The 19,347-nt window shown below is 49.1% G+C and overlaps 1 protein-coding gene across 4 annotated transcripts in view; it reads left to right on the forward strand.

The window, feature by feature from the left end:
* Positions 1-5,961: 5,961 nt before the first annotated feature.
* SEC24C (SEC24 homolog C, COPII coat complex component) overlaps positions 5,962-19,347 on the forward strand; it is a 73,008-nt gene continuing 59,622 nt past the window's right edge. For all 4 annotated transcript variants that reach the window (XM_060236654.1, XM_060236655.1, XM_060236656.1 and 1 more), the window contains exon 1: positions 5,962-6,157. In XM_060236654.1, the coding sequence (XP_060092637.1) occupies positions 5,989-6,157 (169 nt within the window). In that variant the 5' untranslated portion in view covers positions 5,962-5,988. The remainder of the gene's footprint in view (positions 6,158-19,347) is intronic.

Genomic DNA, 19,347 nt, shown 5'->3' on the forward strand with positions numbered 1-19,347 from the left:
GTCACAGAGCTGTTTGTACTCAAGAGCAGTTCTCGAAAGAGCTCTCTCAGATCCACCTCCCTCACAGGGTGTCTGTTGTGGGGAAGGGAAAGGAGATTGTAAGCTGCTCTGAGGCTTCAAGTGAAGGGTGGGGTAGAAATCCAACCTCATCTCTTCTCTCCCCCCGCCCCCCCCCCCCCCATCACCGGCTGCCTCTGTGATTTTATCTCAGCACCAGGACAACTGTCAGGAAGAGAGTGGTTTGACCCAGAGAGAAGAGAGGGTGAAATCACCACAATGAGGTGATGGTGGTCTTACTCCCTTGTTCTCCACAGTCCCCCTACTGTGTCTCATGCTGAGGAGGGAGTGATCAGGCAGATGGCTAAGAGTGAGCAGAGGTGGGGACAAACAATCCAACAGACACACAGATACTCCGGTAATTTAAAAAGTTTTAGTTACATAAAATATCTATAGTTCTGTCTTATATTACTGTGTGTGTATGTTTGATGGCACAGCTCACCAGAGCATTTTTACTTACTGGTAACTGCAAACATGGCTCTTTGGGAGGCGTGGAGTATCACTGAACTACTGTAACATGAAAGGTAGAAACTGTCAAGTCACAGGAGCATAAGTGGCACAGCAGGTGAAAAGTGCTCCTGGGCATGGTTGCTACTTGAGCATCTGGGTGTAATTATAACGGGTCCAGGAGCACACAAATGCAGGCCTGCTCCTTAAAGGGGGGTGCATCCAACTTAGAGCAGGACAAGCCCCTAACCCAGTTTGGTGTAGTGGTTAAGTGTGCAGACTATAATATCCTTTTTGAGGTGCGGCGACCAGAACTGCACACAGTACTCCAAAGGAGCCCGCACCATCGATTTATACAGGGGCATTGTGATACTGGCTGATTTGTTTTCAATTCCCTTCCTAATAATTCCCAGCATGGCGTTGGCCTTTTTTATTGCAATCACACACTGTCTTGACATTTTCAGTGAGTTATCTACCACGACCCCAAGATCTCTCTCATGCCAGTCTCTGCCAGTTCACAACCCATCAACTTGTATTTGTAGCTGGGATTCTTGGCCCCAATGTGCATTACTTTGCACTTGGCCACAGTGAACCTCATCTGCCATGTTGACGCCCACTCACCCAGCCTCAGCAGATCCCTTTGGAGTTCCTCACAATCCTCTCTGGTTCTCCGAGACCATGCACTGAACTGCTACATCAGGCTCTCAGACTGGGAGGGCTGCTGGACAGGCCCTTTGCTTCTATCCCTGGAATGAGGCTCACTGCTTGCCCATCTTCTAGTCTTTCAGGCAGTGGGATTCACCGGCCAACCAGAAGTCCTGCTGGGCAATAATCTTGTTCACATTTCTGGGAAATGGGGTGTGCGCCACATTAGGTGAGATGCCACAGGTAGCTCACAAGCTGCTGGAAGAGTAATTCTGAAATGGTCCATCTGGACCTGCCTTTTGAAGACCACTCAAACTGCAGTTGATCCAGAACATGGCAGTAGCCAGACTGTTGGCTGGTTACCATCACGGTGTTCAACTTTTTCATTTAAATATTTATACCAGTTCCAAGTTACCTTCTGAGTGCAGTTGAGAGTGCTGGTTTTGACTTCCAGATTTGACACAGCCAGGTAGGTCCCTGCTTTCTGTTCTGCCTCCATGGGTGGCAGGTTAGCCATTATCAGAATCAGTGGCTTTGTGGGCTGCTCCCAGGTTATAGAATCCCCCTCCGAGTGTGGCTGCTCTGATCCTTTCCCTATCCCCCTTTCAGAGATCGGCCAGTGCAGTGCTTTTGCTGGGAGTGGGGGCTAAGCTTCCACTGTACTTTTCTTTTTATTGGATTGCATTCTTTTAAAAAAATGGGTATCAACTGTTTATGTATGTGCTGCATGCTTGGTGTCTCTGCGGGAATTTTTAAATAAAATTACTCATACATTTGCATCCCTTGTAAACTCAGTCCCAGCTGTACCACTTCACCATGTAGAACAGGGGTGGGGAATGTCAGGCCCGAGGGCCATTTGCAGCCCTCGATATCACTTGGTCTGGCCCTCGGGGAGCCTGTGTGGTGGGCATTGTGAAGGACTGCTGCTGGGGTATGTGGGTGCCTTTAAAGGTCTGCTGGGAGCAGCTGCAGTTTCTGCATAGAGGGAGGGAGGGGTGGGGGGTGGGACCCAGCTGCCACCAGTTCAGTTTGCACTTGATTATCCCAGATGGTGAGGCCTAATATGCTGATATTAGGGGATGTGGTCTAATATGCTAATGAGTTCCTGCTGGGCTTTTTGTACAAAAAAAGCGCCTTGGATCTAGGCATTTGCCAAGGGCAGCAGGCTGGGGGGGGTGTGTGTGCCCCAAATTAGGCTTGCCCCACATGACTTCAAATAGAAAAACAATTATTTGCATTAATTTTGCCTGCCTGAATCATTCTCCCTAGGTGGAGCACTGTTTTTTAATTTGATAATTTTGTATGGCCCGCGAATGATGTTATAAATATTCAAATGGCCATTGGCAGAAAAAAGGTTCCCCACCCCTGATGTAGAATGTTATCCTTCACTACAACCCAGCATTTGGAGTTTGCTGCTCTTCAGAAAAGGGGGTATGTATGTCAAAGGCCAGAAGCAGATTTCCTTTGCTCTTCTGCCATGCCACACAAGTTATTATTAGTGGTTTTCCTCTGCCACTTACACTTCCAGATGACTAAGAGCTTCTTGAAAAACATTGATCTTAGACGTGCAATAGTACGAGCAGCCTCAAGAGCATGACCCACATGATCAGCTCCCTTCCTTCCCCCCTGTTGCAGTTTGAGGAGAACATAGGACTTCACCTGCTTCTTCTGTAAAGGGCAGAGAGGGTCATTCCACATTGTTTGGAAGCCTCTGGTTTGACTTACTTAAGTGAACAGTCGGGATGCTGACTCATTAATTGCAGAAGTATACATTCGTAATTGACGATGATACTGCAATAAAGCTTGCCTGATACAGCTTGAAGCTTCGACTTTAGGAGGTATCCCAAAAACTGGGGAGCCAGATTTATTTTCCATGCTTTAGGGTTTTATAATTAATCATACGTTCTAATTATTGCTATCATAAAAACTAAACTTAAGCTTTTCACAGTTAACTTGTTTTTATAAAATATAACAAAAGCATGGTGTATAAATAAACACGGGCTAACCCTGGTTGTTGCCAGAGCAAAAAGCTAACCTCTGTTCCTCAGTTAAATAAGTGTTGTATGTCTACTGAGAATCAGTAGGAGGCATTGAATAGTAAACGACTGCTGAAAATACTAGATGCTACAGTGCAATTTCTCGTGCCTGGAATTTATCAAGCCCTATTGTATTCTGTCAAGATCTTCTAGTCCAGTGGTCCCCAACCTTTTTGACCCCAGGGACTGGCCTCAGGGCCGGCCCACTGACTGCGGCCCCAGGGTCGGCAGGGTGGGGGCATCCAATTTGGCCTCCCTCCATTTCCTCCTTCCTCCTCCGCCCCCCCACGCAGCCTCGCCGCCTCCTTCTCTCCCCCCCCCCCCATTTTCGCCATTTTAAGGCCAGGGAAGGAGCCATGAAGCTCCTCTCAGGTTGACACACACACCCTCCCAGGAAGGAGGCAAGGACAGTGTCCCTCACCAGTGCTGCTGCGGTTTTCATGGCTGATCAACGGGGGTGGGGTTGGCCTGGGAGGTGCTTCAGTGCCCCTTCCCTGGCCTTAAAATGGTGAAAACTGGGAGGGGGCGGCGGCGAGGCTGTGTGGCCCATTACAAACAGGCTGCTGCCCAGTCCCGTTCCCCAGCCTGGGGGTTGAGGACCCCTGTTCTAGTCATCAACTTCAGTCATTGTGATAGGAGCTCTAATTGAAAGATCATCTTCTGTTAATTGGTACAGACTTAAACGTTGAGTAAGACTCAAGGTGCATCCACACTACACTAAATAATGCATTTCACATCCGGATTTCTATTGCGTAAGAATAGCAAGAATCCAGATGTGAAATGCATTATTTAGTGTAGTGTGGATGCACCACCATCTTGGTGTGATAAACCTGTACCTGGACTGGTCCACTTCACATTGTAGATCACATAGTTGAATGCTCCTTTCCCCAAAATTCAATCCCCGTTCATAAAACAATCCCTATATATAGAGGTCAGGGAGACCCTTTCTTACAGAGTTGCTGTGAGGCAAACATGGCAGAGGGAGGTAGCGTAGTGGTTATGATTGTCATACTAGTATCTGGGAGACCCGGTTCAAATCTCCACTCAGGGTATGGAAGCTCACTGGGTGACCTTGGACTAGTCACGCTTCCTCGACCCAACATACATCCCAGGGTGGTTGTGAGGAGAGAACAACATCATCCACTTTGGGTCCCTTGTGGGGAGAAAAATGTGCTATAAGTAAATTCAGTAAATAATAGTAATACATGGCCTCAATATTCTTGGAGGTGGGCGAGGATAAAAATGCGATTTTTCTCTGTCAGGAATGTATTTATTTATTTTTGGAGGCCTTGATCTAATCTGTAAAATTGTGTAGTTAACACAGGATATTCGTGAAGTGATTTGGTTATTTGGATGGAGAATTCTAAATGAGAGAGAAACAGTCTGCTCTTTATCTAGGAATTTAAAACCATCCTTAAATCATGTTTACTGGACACTGGCAGAATGTTCCTCCCACTGCTCTTAAACTTTTATAAACTTGCATGCATTTGTGTAGGCTACTAAAGGTTTGGTTTTCCTCTCCCGTTAGTTTGTAGTATGTCATAGTCTACATACGCCTGATTGTGCTATCTGTTGTCTCTGTGTTGGGTGCTCTTGGAATAATAATGCTTAAATCCAATAAATAACAGCACTGTTGGTGCACTTTGGCTTCTCTTTGACTGAAAATCAACCACTTTTCGTTGGGAGTTTTAGGCTTCGATGTCTGCAAACAAACATGCCAAACTGAGATGTATCCTCAAATAGATAGCTCTGTGTTGGACAAGCATATGATGACAGTTTTCAATCTGCATTGTGATCTTTCTAGGTTTGTTGTTGTTTTTAAAGGGACATATCTGAGAAGCTCCCCCGCGGGGGGCGGGGCAAGGGGTTTGCTATTTATCACTTACAGACTCACTTCCATCTTCGGAAGCAAATGCCTCCTTCCCTGCTCCGTCTGTGCAGAAACCTTTCCTCTGCTTTCTTCCCTGCCACTTCGATAGCACCAGCCCCCGATGTTTGGAGGTGGGGTGGTAGCAGTGATGGAAAAACCCTTTTATTTCTATAGATTGTTTTATAAAATTAATGACAATGAGTGGCACTGTAGTCAATACAGTATTAGGTAAGCTTGGCAGTTTTGAAGCTGCAATGAATGTTTTCAGGTAATTGTCCAGGATGTCCTTCTGGCCGGCACTCTTACTCCTGTCCCCCCCACCACAAGGCGGTGGCAACAACTAGAAGTTTCTGAGCGCCATCTAATTAAGTCATTCACTGTTTCTTTGTTATATACTGTCCTGAGCCCTGTTCAGGAAGTAATTGTGGAGCTGCCACCAAAAAGGCCCTTCTCTCTCATGTGCCCATCAGATGAGTTTCTTTGATTAGTGGGGCCTGTCCCTGCAATCTTAATTGGATGAGATATCGTATTCACCAGTCTGGTAGGAAACTAACAAGTACTGCAGGTGAAACCATGAAGAGCAACTGTGACAGTGCAGTGCACCAGAGACAGTTTAAATTTAGTCGGAATGGATGAGTCCAGCGTGTGCTGTGCCCAGTTCCCAGAGGGGGTAGGAATTCCAGGGCAATCATAAGATGAATCTGTGCCTGTGCCTGTTGACATCAGTGCTCTTCCACGCAGGATTTTGCATTGTGCATGTGGATCGTACATGTGTAAGAATGAATTCTGAGCATTGATCAGCTTATTGGACCATCTTATTGTCGGACCAGGTTTTTCTGTTCCATGGAATATGGTTTTGGATTGCAGTTCCTGATGTGTTCCTTTCTCCTTTCCTTCCTGCAGGTGGAGACGCAAGTTGGGGATGTGAACACAATGAGCGTAAACCAGCAAGCTCACTCTGGGCCACCTTATGGGCAGCCCCAGCCTGGATATCCCGGATACCCCCAGCCTGGCTATGGAGGGCAGCAGATGCCTCCCTCCTCTCAGTATGGTGCTTACAACGGCCCAGTGACAGGATACCAGCAGATGGGCCCTCCTCAAGGTAGCCTTCTGAATGGGCATTGGGGAGGAGGGGCCACAGCCTTCCTGTGAGGTTCCCTTTATTTCAAGGGTTGCACTTTGCTTTCCAGTGAGAGCCAGGTGAGAGCACAGTGAGAGCACAGGTCCATCAGTGAGAGCACAGGTCCAGTGAGAGCACAGGTCCATCAGTGGCTATTAGCCACAGTGTATGTGTGTATATAAAATTTTTTGCCACTGTGTGACACAGAGTGTTGGACTTGATGGGCCGTTGGCCTGATCCAACATGGCTTCTCTTATGTTCTTAGCCAGTCTGGTGTAGTGGTTAAGTGCGCGGACTCTTATCTGGGAGAACTGGGTTTGACCCCCCACTCCTCCACTTGCACCTGCTGGAATGGCCTTGGGTCAGCCATAGGTCTGGCAGAGGTTGTCCTTGAAAGGGCAGCTGCTGTGAGAGTCCTCTCAGCCCCACCCACCTCACATGGTGTCTGTTGTGGGGGGAGAAGACATAGGAAATTGTAAGCTGCTCTGAGTCTCTGATTCAGAGAGAAGGGCGGGGTATTAATCTGTAGTTGTCGTCATCTTCTTGCTTACACCCGGAATTAAACTTTGTTGGTCTTTGAGGTACCACTGGACTCAAACTTAGTTCCCTATCTGTTTGTTAACTCTTTTATTTGCATGCACCTTTACTGCTATTCACAGCTCTTACTAACTGCTTGAATCCAATTTCAGCTGTAATCACCCAGTTACTTATGAATCTTGACTCTTAACTAGCCCTTCCTGGCAGCTAACCCACCCACATGTATTTCACTGAATCTGAGGAGTTGAGCCTTCAGCTGCCGAGCTAGAGCTGAAAGGAATGGGAAGTCTGTTGCAGTCATGGCAGCAGAATGTGCTGGCAACCCACTTAGAGATGCCGGGATTGGAGGAAACTAGTTTCCAGCCAGGACTCGAAATCTTGGAAGGGAAGTGGGTGTTGGATCGCTTTTTGCACGTGGGGACCACAACAGAGAGCATCCGGGATTGTGTCTCAACTGGGCTTAGATTAATGATAGTCTCTCAAACGTTCACCAGCTTGCCACATTTAACTCTGTCTTTTTATATCTGATACTGCAGAAGGGTAGGGTGGGTGTACTTTGCAATCTGTGTCATGGGGGTGTGAAGCTGAGAGAACTGGTTTCTCTAGTGTGGCATCACAGGCTGAGTCGCCCAAGTACTCTTTTCCTTTGCCACCCCAGAGATGTCCTGGATCTGTCCCTTTTCTTGAGTATAGACCAGACATCTTGCTCAGATTACCCTGTGGGGCTGAAGGGTTTCGCTAATTGAAGGAGAAATAAAAGTAGAAACTTTTTGAGTGTTTGAGGGCAATCGTTATTTTCATCTATGTAAATTTTTTAGACTGCCTGTTCCTGAAGTCTCATGCCAGCAGATTGCATAGTATTTAAAATAACTCCTGCGCTAAAAGAAGTCACGTGTATCCTCAGACAATAAATGCTTGCCCTGACAACTGTTGCATTTCTTCTATAAATTATTTGGATTTTACACCATTGCAAGAAAATTTCAACGTTGCCGTGAAGTGACTCAGATACCAATGAGAGATTGCCCATGACCATACAGGTTGCAAGAGGATATACATTCTAATGGATGCAGGGTCCAAACTGTTAGAACTTCATCTATTCATATTGAAATTTGGCGACCAGGAAGTGGTAGCCATCTAGTGAAGATGCTGGAGCATTATTGTGAGGAATTCCACTGGCTGGAGTTTATGAAGAGTCCTAGCCAGCGGCATCATCTGATGCCCAAGGCAGCAATGCATCTAGGAATCTTCCAAAACAGTGAGTTTGGATAACTTACCATTAGAGAGAAAGAGAGAATTGTGTATCTCCCAAGACTTACATGAGACAGGCTCTGAAGAGACAGAGTGCAGTTACAGAGTTTTCTTTTGGTACTAGGAGTGAGAAGAACTACTGAAGAATGAGTCTTGCTAGATCTGAACTGAAGCCCATTCAGCCCATTCTGTTTTGGGTGGGTGGTCTCAGCTAGTATATTTATCCCATTGATCTTCAGCCGAGCCATAAATTGATAATAAAAGAGCCGTCTCCAGTTGAGAAGACAGAGCAGATGTCCTCCTGGAGCGATAAGCTGGCTTCTCCCTAGAAGAATGCCAGCAGTGGGGTGGGGGCTTTCCAGTGTTTTGCACTGAGTGTCACATGTACGACTATCTGCCCAAAGGACAGAAGTCTTGGGTGTGTGCTTGATGCAAGGAGCTCCTGGTCCTCAGGGAACGAGTTCGTACCCTTGAGGCCGAGGTGACTGCCCTGGGGAAGCAGAGACGGTCAGTTAAGCACTTGGGGAAGACTCTTGGGGGCGTATTAGATGAGCCCCGCTCTGAACGTAGCAGCCCCGTTGCTGCCAGAGAGCGTGAGGGTCGAGAGGGAACAGGGCACCATGCTGAGGATAAAGGGAATGCGCCCTCAGAAGGGACCTCTTCTTCGGTTGGTGAGCGGGAATCCTTTCGCGCCAAGGAACCATCCCTGGGGAGGCCGGGGGGGGGGGTTGGTAGTTGGTGATTCTATCCTTAGGCAAGTAGACAGCTGGGTGGCGAAACCGCGTACTGACCGTATGGTGACTTGCCTGCCTGGTGCGAAGGTAGCGGACATTACGCGTGTAGTAGATAGGCTGATAGTGCTGGGGAGGAGCCTGTGGTCGTGGTGCATGTTGGCACCAACGATGTGAGGAAATGCAGTCGTGAGGTCCTGGAGGAAAAATTTAGGCTGCTAGGCAGGAGACTTAAGGCCAGGAAGCTTGGAGACTATTTAAAACTATAATCCTAGAAGCTCAGATAAAATACATACTACAAGTTAGGAAAGGCACAAACAGGCATAAGAAAAGGCCTGCATGGTTAACAAACAAAGTAATGGAAGCTGTAAAAGGTAAGAAGGACTCCTTTAAGTGGTGGCAAACCAGTCCAAGTGAGATTAGTAAAAGGGAACACAGGCTGTGGCAAATCAAATGCAAGACTGTGATCAGGCAGGCAAAAAGGGACTATGAGGGGCATATTGCAAAAAACATAAAGACCAACAATAAAAATTACTTCAAATATATTAGAAGTAGGAAACCAGCCAGGCCCTTGGATGACCATGGGGTAAAAGGATTACTGAAGGAGGATAGGGAAATGGCTGAGAAGCTGAATGCATTTTTTGCCTCCATCTTCACTGTGGAAGATGAGAACTTTTTGCCCGCCCCAGAACCACTAATTTTGGAAGGGGTGTTGAAAGACCTGAGTCAGATTGAGGTGATAAAAGAGGAGGTCCTACAACTGATAGACAAATTAAAAACTAATAAGTCACCGGGTCCGGATGGCATACATCCAAGACTTCTGAAAGAACTCAAAGTTGAACTTGTGGATCTTTTGACAAAAATCTGTAATCTTTCATTGAAATCTGCCTCCGTTCCTGAGGACTGGAAGGTAGCAAATGTCACCCCCATCTTTAAAAAGGGTTCCAGAGGAGATCCGGGAAATTACAGGCCAGTCAGTCTGACTTCAATACCAGGAAAGTTGGTAGAAACCATCATCAAGGACAGAATGAGTAGGCACATTGATGAACACGGGTTATTGAGGAAGACTCAGCATGGGTTCTGCAAGGGAAGATCTTGCCTCACTAACCTGTTGCATTTCTTTGAGGGGGTGAACAAACATGTGGACAAAGGAGACCCGATAGATGTTGTTTACCTTGACTTCCAGAAAGCTTTTGATAAAGTTCCTCATCAAAGGCTCCTTAGAAAGCTTGAGAGTCATGGAGTAAAAGGACAGGTCCTCTTGTGGATCAAAAACTGGCTGAGTAATAGGAAGCAGAGAGTGAGTATAAATGGGCAGTCTTCGCAATGGAGGACGGTAAGCAGTGGGTCCCATGCTCTTTAACTTGTTCATAAATGATTTAGAGTTGGGAGTGAGCAGTGAAGTGGCCAAGTTTGCAGATGACACTAAATTGTTCAGGGTAGTGAGAATCAGAGAGGATTGTGAGGAACTCCAAAGGGATCTGCTGAGGCTGGGTGAGTGGGCGTCAACGTGGCAGATGCAGTTCAGTGTGGCCAAGTGCAAAGTAATGCACACTGGGGCCAAGAATCCCAGCTACAAATACAAGTTGATGGGGTGTGAACTGGCAGAGACTGACCAAGAGAGAGATCTTGGGGTCGTGGTAGATAACTCACTGAAAATGTCAAGACAGTGTGCGTTTGCAATAAAAAAGGCCAACGCCATGCTGGGAATTATTAGGAAGGGAATTGAAAACAAATCAGCCAGTATCATAATGCCCCTGTATAAATCGATGGTGTGGTCTCATTTGGAGTACTGTGTGCAGTTCTGGTCGCTGCACCTCAAAAAGGATATTATAGCATTGGAGAAAGTCCAGAAAAGGGCAACTAGAATGATTAAAGGGCTGGAACACTTTCCCTATGAAGAAAGGTTGAAACACTTGGGACTCTTTAGCTTGGAGAAACGTCGACTGCGGGGTGACATGATAGAGAACTCGTGGGCATTTGATGAAATTGCTGAGCAGACAGGTTAAAATGGATAAAAGGAAGTACTTCTTCACCCAAAGGGTGATTAACGTGGAATTCACTGCCACAGGAGGTGGTGGCGGCCACAAGCATGACCACCTTCAAGAGGGGTTTAGATAAAAATATGGAGCAGAGGTCCATCAGTGGCTATTAGCCACAGTGTGTGTGTGTATATATATTTATTTATATTTATATTTGTGTGTGTATATATATATATATATATATATATATATATAAAATTTTGGCCACTGTGTGACACAGAGCGTTGGACTGGATGGGCCATTGGCCTGATACAACATGGCTTCTCTTATGTTCTTATGTCCTTATGACAGCACACTCACAAATAAGGAATTTGCATTAAGGAGTAGCAGGAAGCAGCTAGGCTCTGCTGCTTTAAGAATGTATGAGGTGCCCTGAGCTGAGTCAGATGGATAAAAGGAAGTCCTTCACCCAAAGGGTGATTAACATGTGGAATTCACTACCGCAGGACGTGGTGGCGGCTACAAGCATAGCCAGCTTCAAGAGGGGATTGGATAAAAATATGGAGCAGAGGTCCATCAGTGGCTATTAGTCACGGTGTCTCTCTCGGTTTGACTTCGCGAATGAAGATTTAAGAAAAGTGCAGTAGTCCACGTCTGCTGCAGGCTCGCTGGTGGCTGTCAAGACCAATGTGGGACAGGCAGGTCCGGCAACAGTGGCTGCAGGGGAAAGTCTGATTTGGGGTTGGTGCTGTAGCAGTACGATTCTTCCTCACTCTCCTTTTGTCCTCAAGACCAGCTATGCGTGTGTTCTCAAAGGAAGAGACATGTCAGACATTGTAACTCAACCTTATATCTCTAGTAATAGTTATGCTTGCTTGACCTGCCTAACTCCATTTTGTAGGCTGCTATAACCCTCACCGTCTACTAACCCTGGGAACAGAGACATGCATTTCAAACCAAAGCAATTGCTAACCGCAAGGGGAGGAATTTCTCACTTGGTATAAAGAACATCTGGGGCCTTTGAAGATCACCTGCCCCAAGGTAACCAGCAGGGTGCCTTCCCTGGGAAAGAGATAAGGGAGTATGGGAAGCGTCAACTCTCTCCAAGAGTGTGAGAATGGTTTTATTGTTATGTTCCCCTGTGATGTACAAAAACCCGAGGCTTAGCCTTGGAGAGTATCAAACTCAATCTGCTTCTATACCAGACCGCTTGTTCTCAAATAAATGAATTAATTTTGAAACAAAATGAAACTCAAATCTGCTTCTATACCAGACCGCTTGTTCTCAAGTAAATGAATTAATTTTGAAACAAATTGATTCGTTCTTGTTTGAAGTTCCAAAGTCTGACATTTTGAGTTTGATCCTTTGGAGCTTATCCGAACTGGGTACTTCGGCTGGATGGCCGCCAAGGCACCAGATAACGGAGAGCCCACTAAACCGACAGAAGAATCAACCGTTCCGCGGGGAGTGACCGAGATCCGGCGGAGGGCGAAATCCCCGGTGCACTTCTCGACGCTCCTCTATACCCTGAAGCAGAGGAAGCCGCGAACCTCAACGGCCCTGATGGACGAGGCGGCAGGGCACTACACCACCCTATTGACTGGTGCGGGGGCCAAAGGAGAAGAAGCAGCAGCAGGAACCGGGCTGGCGAGAAACCCAGAGGAAGGGAATGGCCAGGTTCCTTGGGGAGGCGAGGAGACAAACCTCCTGCAGAACGAGATGTTCCTCTGGGCGAGGGAAATCCACAACGAAGTCCACGCGAGCCACATACAACTCACCAGAGAGTTGCAGAGGTAGCTGGATGCGATCCGGGAGCAGATCCGAGCAGCACCAGCGGACGCGCCCCGGGGGCCGCCAGACAAGGAACCGCCCACTGGCCCACCAGGAGATGAACTGGCGCAACCAGCAGGGCCGCCGGGGGGAGAAGAACCGCCGGGGCTGGAGGGGCCGCCAGCGGAGCCACCGTGCGACGTACCAGCGCAACCAAGAGGCCCGGTACCAGCCCCGGCCCAGGGTTACCGCCCAGGTGGCCAGTGGGACCTGCGCTACCGCTTGCACCAGCTCCATGGGATGGGGCGAGGGGCTGGGAGCTACAAGTCACCTTCGACGGGGACCCGGAGGAGGTGGAGTACTTCATGATCCAGTGCAACAGCTTCATGACCCACTGGGGGGTAACCTTCCCCACGGAAGCAAGCCGGGTCGACTACCTCGCCTCTAAGCTAAAGGGGGCCGCGAGGCAGTGGTTCGTGAGCATATATGCGACCCGGGGTCCTGCACTAGCTACAGTGGCAAACTTCCTACAAGCGATGCTGCGTCAATACGGGGACCCGCTCCAAGAGGTGAAGGCCCTGGCCGCACTGAGGGGGATCGAGTAAGGGTCGAGAACGATCCGGGAGTACGCGGCCGACTTCCAGACACACTGCGCCAAGGTGAGGGGCTGGAGTGAACGCATGAAGTACGAGGCCTTCCAGAACGGCCTCAACACCAACATCCTCGACCGCTGCTACTCTCGGGGGCGGCCAGACACAGTGGGTTGGATCCAGTTGGCCGGGGAGGTGGAAACCAACCTCCAGCACGTCGTGCTTCGGCACCAACAGCAGCTGGCGGGAAAAGGGAGCCAAACAGCGAAGACCCCCACGAAACCAGAAGCAAAGAAGGCACCCACCCACGGTAGCCAGCTCCACCCCCACCACGGGGCGAAGGTGCTTTCGGTGTGGAGATCCAGGGCACCTGGCGGCCAACTGCCCGGAAAAAGCGCGCACCCCCCAACAAGTGGCGAAGCCCACAGCTGGAGCCCCGAAGAAACTGGGAAGCAAGCCAAAAGAACCCGGTCGGGGCAACGCCGCCACATCGGTGGTGATTGACGAGGATATTATAACAGTCGAGGACTTGGGCGAAGAGTCCTGGGACCCCGACACGACGGGAAACGACAGCGACCTGCACTGAAGGGTGCCAAGCGGCAGGTCGTGGAGCTGACGGCACCATTACGGGTGAGGATAACGGGGGAATTACTTTTTATGCCCGTGACTTTGCTGAATCCCAAATTAAAGAGATTCAGTCGACTCGGGCTGCACCCGAGAAATTATCACCCCCCGCCTTGTCGAGGCCCTGGGGCTAGCGAAGGTCCCCCCACACCCTATCCAATTCGAACAAATGGATGGGACAGCCATGCGGGGAAAACTGTGCACCGAGGAAACCCAAGCGGTGCCGGTTGGGACCTTAGGCCACTGGAGGGTGGAAATTTTCGTGGTGGCCCCCTCCTCATCATTCGACGTGGGGGTGGGTTGGCTAGCCAGACACCAACCGGACATTCAGTGGGAGGCCCAGACCATAGATTTCACCGACTGGCAGTACACCCACCACCACTGGCGGGCAGAGTGGGGCCCCAACCCGCCTCCGCAGAACGAAAAGATCTGCGTGACTGTGGAAGAAGTCAAATCGATCCCTAAAGAGTACCGGGACTTGAGGCGGGTGTTCAGTGAAGAGGAGGCTGACGAACTGCCGCCCCATAGGGACACGGACTGTGCCATTGAACTGATCCCAGGGCAGGAACTTCCCCGGGTGAAGCTGTACTCGATGGGGTGGGCGGAGAAGGACGAACTGAGAAAGTTCATAGACAAAAATCTGAAGCAGGGGTTCATCAGACCCGCCACGGCGCCCCACGCCGCCCTGGTCCTCTTCAGGAAGAAGAATGATGGGAGCCTGAGACTTTGCACTGACTTTCGTAGGATTAATGGGATTTCCATGTCCAACGTGTACCCATCCCACTTATCGAGCACGGTGTCGAAGGGGAAAGTGTTCACAAAGCTTGACCTCCGAGACGCGTACTTTAGAGTTAGAATAAAAGAAGGGGATGAGTGGAAAACTGCCTTCAATACCCCCATGGGACAGTTCGAGTACTTAGTAATGCCTTTCGGACTACAAGGGGCGCCGGGGGTGTTCATGAACTTTATAAATGAAGTGTTGAGAGAATATTTGTACAAAGGGGTGGTGGTGTACCTGGATGACATTCTAAGGACCTAGAGTCCCATGTACCGTTGGTCCGGAAAGTCCTGAACACATTGTACCAGCATAAACTGTATGCTAAACTATCGAAATGCGAGTTCCACCAAACGGAACTAGATTACCTAGGTTTCCGGGTCTCCGGGGAAGGGTTAGCGATGGACCCAGCCAAAATCCAGGCAGTGCTTGACTGGGAAGCCCCGAGAACCCGACGGCAGCTACAATCTTTCCTCGGGTTCGCAAATTTCTATAGGGGGTTCATAAAAGGATTCGCCCAAGTAATGCTACCCCTAACTGACCTGCTGAAAACGAAAGGGAAGGGGGCAGACGCAAAAAGACCCGGGGCGGGCTTGCACTGGACACCTCAATGCCAAGCGGCATTTGAGAAGCTGAAAAGGCTGTTCACAAGTGAACCAGTGCTAGCCCACCCCAACGAGCTAAAACCCTTAGTGGTGCAATGCGACGCCTCCGATATGGCCGTCGGAGCCATATTAATGCAGAAAGACGAGGAGGGGAGGCTCAGACCATGTGCATATGTGTCCCGAAAGTTCTCAAACGAGCAAAGAAACTGGTCGGTGTGGGACAAAGAGGCTTTTGCGGTCACGTACGTCCTAAAAACATGGCGTTCATGGTTGGAAGGGGCCCGAGTACCTTTCGAGATTTGGACTGACCACAAGAATCTAGAGGCCCTAACAGGTCAACGGAAACTAACCGCCAAACAGATCCGGTGGGCGGGATTCTTTCCCAAATTCGACTTTGTGCCCAAGCACATCCCGGGATCAAAGAATTTCCTAGCTGATGCTCTCTCGCGCCTTCCGCAACACGAGAGCCAGTGAGAGGAAGTCACTGATTCCCTCATTCCACCCTCCGCAGTAGCTGGGGGGGTGACGACCCGATCGGGAAAGAAAACCGGGACAATAGAGCCATGGGGGGGCGACAAGCTGAAGGAAGAGACCGAGAAGGAAGGGGGGGAGAAGCCGGAGGGCGTAGAAAAGGGAGAGGGAGGATTTTGGTATTACGATGGAAAGTTTTACGTCCCCAAAAGCCTCCGGCAAGAAATATTGCAACACTGCCACTGCAGTAAATTAGCAGGGCACTTCGGCTACGTGAAGACCTTGCACTTGGTGAATAGACAGTTCTGGTGGCCCCAGATGAAAAAAGACATTTCAGAATTTGTAGGATCATGCCCCATCTGCATCATGGCCAAGAAAAGGGGGGGGGGACCGCCGGGCTCCTCCAGCCACTACCCACCGCCTCCCGACCGTGGGCAGTAGTCTCAATGGATTTTATTGTAGAACTTCCCCCCTCACAAGGGAAAACAGTCATACTGGTTGTAGTGGACACCTTCTCCAAACAGGCGCATTTCATCCCATGCAAACAACTCCCCACGGCCAAAAAATTAGCGTATTTGTTCTTCCATCACGTGGTCCAGCTTCACTCATTCCCGGAGAAGGTCATTAGCGATCGCGGGCCGCAGTTCGTTGCCAACTTTTGGCGGGAGTTTTGCAAGATGGCAGGGATGGAACAGGGACTAAGCTCGGCCTATCACCCGCAGACAGACGGACAGACGGAGAGGGTGAACGGGCTTCTGGAGCAGTACTTGCGATGCTATATCAACTACCAACAATCAAATTGGGTTGAGCTCCTGCCATTTGCTGAGTATGGTTACAATAATAGTGTGCATAGCTCCACCAAAGCATCCCCATTCCAGATAGTCAACAGGTATGAGGGCAAACCCTTCCTTTCCCTACCAACTGCGAGTGGCACAGCGCCACCTAGCTCCTGCCAGCAGTGGTGGGAGGGAGTCAGGAAAGGATGGGAAGTGATTCAGGAAAATCTGGAAGCAGCGAAAAAGACTTACAAAGACTACTTTGACAAAAAACACTCCCCACAGTGGGAGTTTAAGGAGGGGGAGAGTGTATTCCTGTCAACCAAGAACCTCCCTCTACCACAGGCATGTCGAAAACTGGCCTACAAGTTCTTGGGACCATTCAAAATAAAAAGGGTAATTAACAAGATCACAGTGGAACTAGAATTACCGAAAATGTTTCGTAAGATCCACCCTGTTTTTCATTGCAGTCTTCTTCGCAAGGATCCTGGAGCCACATCTTGGCACACCCGCCCTCCAGAGCCACCTCCTATTCAAGTGAAGGGCCAGAGCCACCATGAGGTGCAGGAAATCCTGGACTCCAGGGTCCAAAGGGGGGGGGGGTTGTACTATCTGGTTCGCTGGAAGTACTTTCCTAATAGCTGCGACGAGTGGGTCAAGTCAACAGACCTACGAGCCCCCCAACTACTGAAAAAGTTTTACCTACTGCACCCAGACAAACCTCGAGCAAGAGCTTGGGGGGGGGGGGGCAGTATGTCAGACATTGTAACTCAACCTTATGTCTCTAGTAATAGTTATGCTTGCTTGGCCTGACTAACTCCATTTTGTAGGCTGCTATAACTCTCACCCTCTACTAACCCTGGGAACAGAGACATGCATTTCAAACCAAAGCAATTGCTAACCGCAAGGGGAGGAATTTCTCACTTGGTACAAAGAACATCTGGGGCCTTTGAAGATCGCCTGCCCCAAGGTAACCAGCAGGGTGCCTTCCCTGGGAAAGAGATAAGGGAGTATGGGAAGCGTCAACTGTCTCCAAGAGCGTGAGAATGGTTTTATTGTTATGTTCCCCTGTGATGTACAAAAACCCGAGGCTTAGCCTTGGAGAGTATCAAACTCAATCTGCTTCTATACTAGACCGCTTGTTCTCAAATAAATGAATTAATTTTGAAACAAAATGATTTGTTCTTGTTTGAAGTTCCAAAATCTGACAAAACAGCCTGGTGGATGGTGTGCCTCCATGCTTTGCGATCTGAGGCTAGGTCAGTCACAGTGTGTGTTTGTGTGTGTGTGTGTATATGTGTGTGTGTGTGTGTGTACACACACACATATATTGGCCACTGTGTGACATAGAGTGTTGGACTGGAGGGGCCACTGGCCTGATCCAACAGGGCTTCTCTTATGTTGTTATGTGACACAGTGGTGGACTGGATGTGCCATTGGCCTTATCCAACATGGCTTCTCTTATGTTCTTATGTGACACAGAGTGTTGGACTGGATGGGCCATTGGCCTGATCCAACAGGGTTTCTCTTATGTTCTTATGTGACACAGGGTGTTGGACTGGATGGGTTCTTGGCCTTATCCAACATGGCTTCTCTTATGTTCTTATGTGATACAGAGTGTTGGACTGGATGGGCCCTTGGCCTGATCCAACAGGGCTTCTCTTATGTTCTTATGTGACTCAGGGTGTTGGACTGGATGGGCCCTTGGCCTTATCCAACATGGCTTCTCTTATGTTCTTATGTGACACAGAGTGTTGGACTGGATGGGCCATTGGCCTGATCCAACAGGGCTTCTCTTACGTTCTTATGTGACACAGAGTGTTGGACTGGATGGGCCCTTGGCCTGATCCAACAGGGCTTCTCTTATGTTCTTATGTGACACAGAGTGTTGGACTGGATGGGCCCTTGGCCTGATCCAACGTGGCTTCTCTTATGTTCTTATCCAGTCCAGCATCTTCCTTGGCACAGTGGCCATCCTGGAGCACCAGCAAGAGGGCACAGGGGCCACCGCTTTCCATCATGTTGCTTCCTGGCACTGAGCTCTAGAGGCTGGCTTGCTTGGAATGGGGAGGTTCCCTTTACTCCCTGGGGCTGGTAGCCATTGAAGGACCTGTCCTCCATGTAAATAGTTCCTTCATAACATCAGCTGTACTTGTGGCTATTGCAACATCCACTAACAGTGAGTTAGTGTCCTGGCCCTACCAGTGGACCTCCTGATGGCACCTGGGTTTTTTTGGCTACTGTGTGACACTGAGAGTTGGACTAAATGGGCCATTGGCACAGTGGGAGGGCTTCTAGTGGCCTGGCCGCACTGGTGGACTTCCTGATGGCACCTGGGGTTTTTTGGCCACTGTGTGACACTGAGAGTTGGACTGGATGGATCATTGGCCTGATCCAACAGGGCTTCTCTTATGTTCTTATGCGTTTAATTCAATGTGTCAGAACTTAAGAACTTCAAACGGATCCCATACTTGGTTACAAAGTTAGGATTTTATTGAAGAGAACTAAGCACTGGAAGAGGCAAGATAACAGTGATGGCGAGAGCCAGCACCAGCACTATTTTATACACGTAAAACAAACATCTCACAAAGCCACAATTCACACCGTTACAGGCACATCTGTCTTCTCACCATCACTATCAGTAGAGAGGATGCCTCCCTACTCCGAAGGACAGGAAACTGTATCCCCCACCTTCAGGTCCCACTCTTGGGAGTGCTTTTTGTCAAACTGCTTTTTGTAGGCTTTTTTTGCTTCCTCCAGGTTTTCCTGAATACCCTTCCAGCCTTCACGGAGGCCCTCCCACCATTGTTGACAGGATGTGGGTTCGGCCGGGCTGGCGGGGAGGGCGAGAGTGGGAAACGGTTTGCCCTCGTAACCATTGATAATTTGAAAAGGGGAGGTTTTGGTTGAGCTATGGAGGCTATTGTTGTAGCCATATTCTGCAAAAGGGAGGAGGTCCACCCAGTTGGACTGTTGGAAATTAATGAAGCAGCGGAGGTACTGTTCCAGAAGACCATTAACCCTCTCCGTCTGTCCGTCCGACTGGGGGTGGTAGGCAGAGCT

The sequence above is a fragment of the Heteronotia binoei genome, chromosome 4, assembly GCF_032191835.1.
Source record: "Heteronotia binoei isolate CCM8104 ecotype False Entrance Well chromosome 4, APGP_CSIRO_Hbin_v1, whole genome shotgun sequence".
Classification (NCBI taxonomy): domain Eukaryota; kingdom Metazoa; phylum Chordata; class Lepidosauria; order Squamata; family Gekkonidae; genus Heteronotia; species Heteronotia binoei.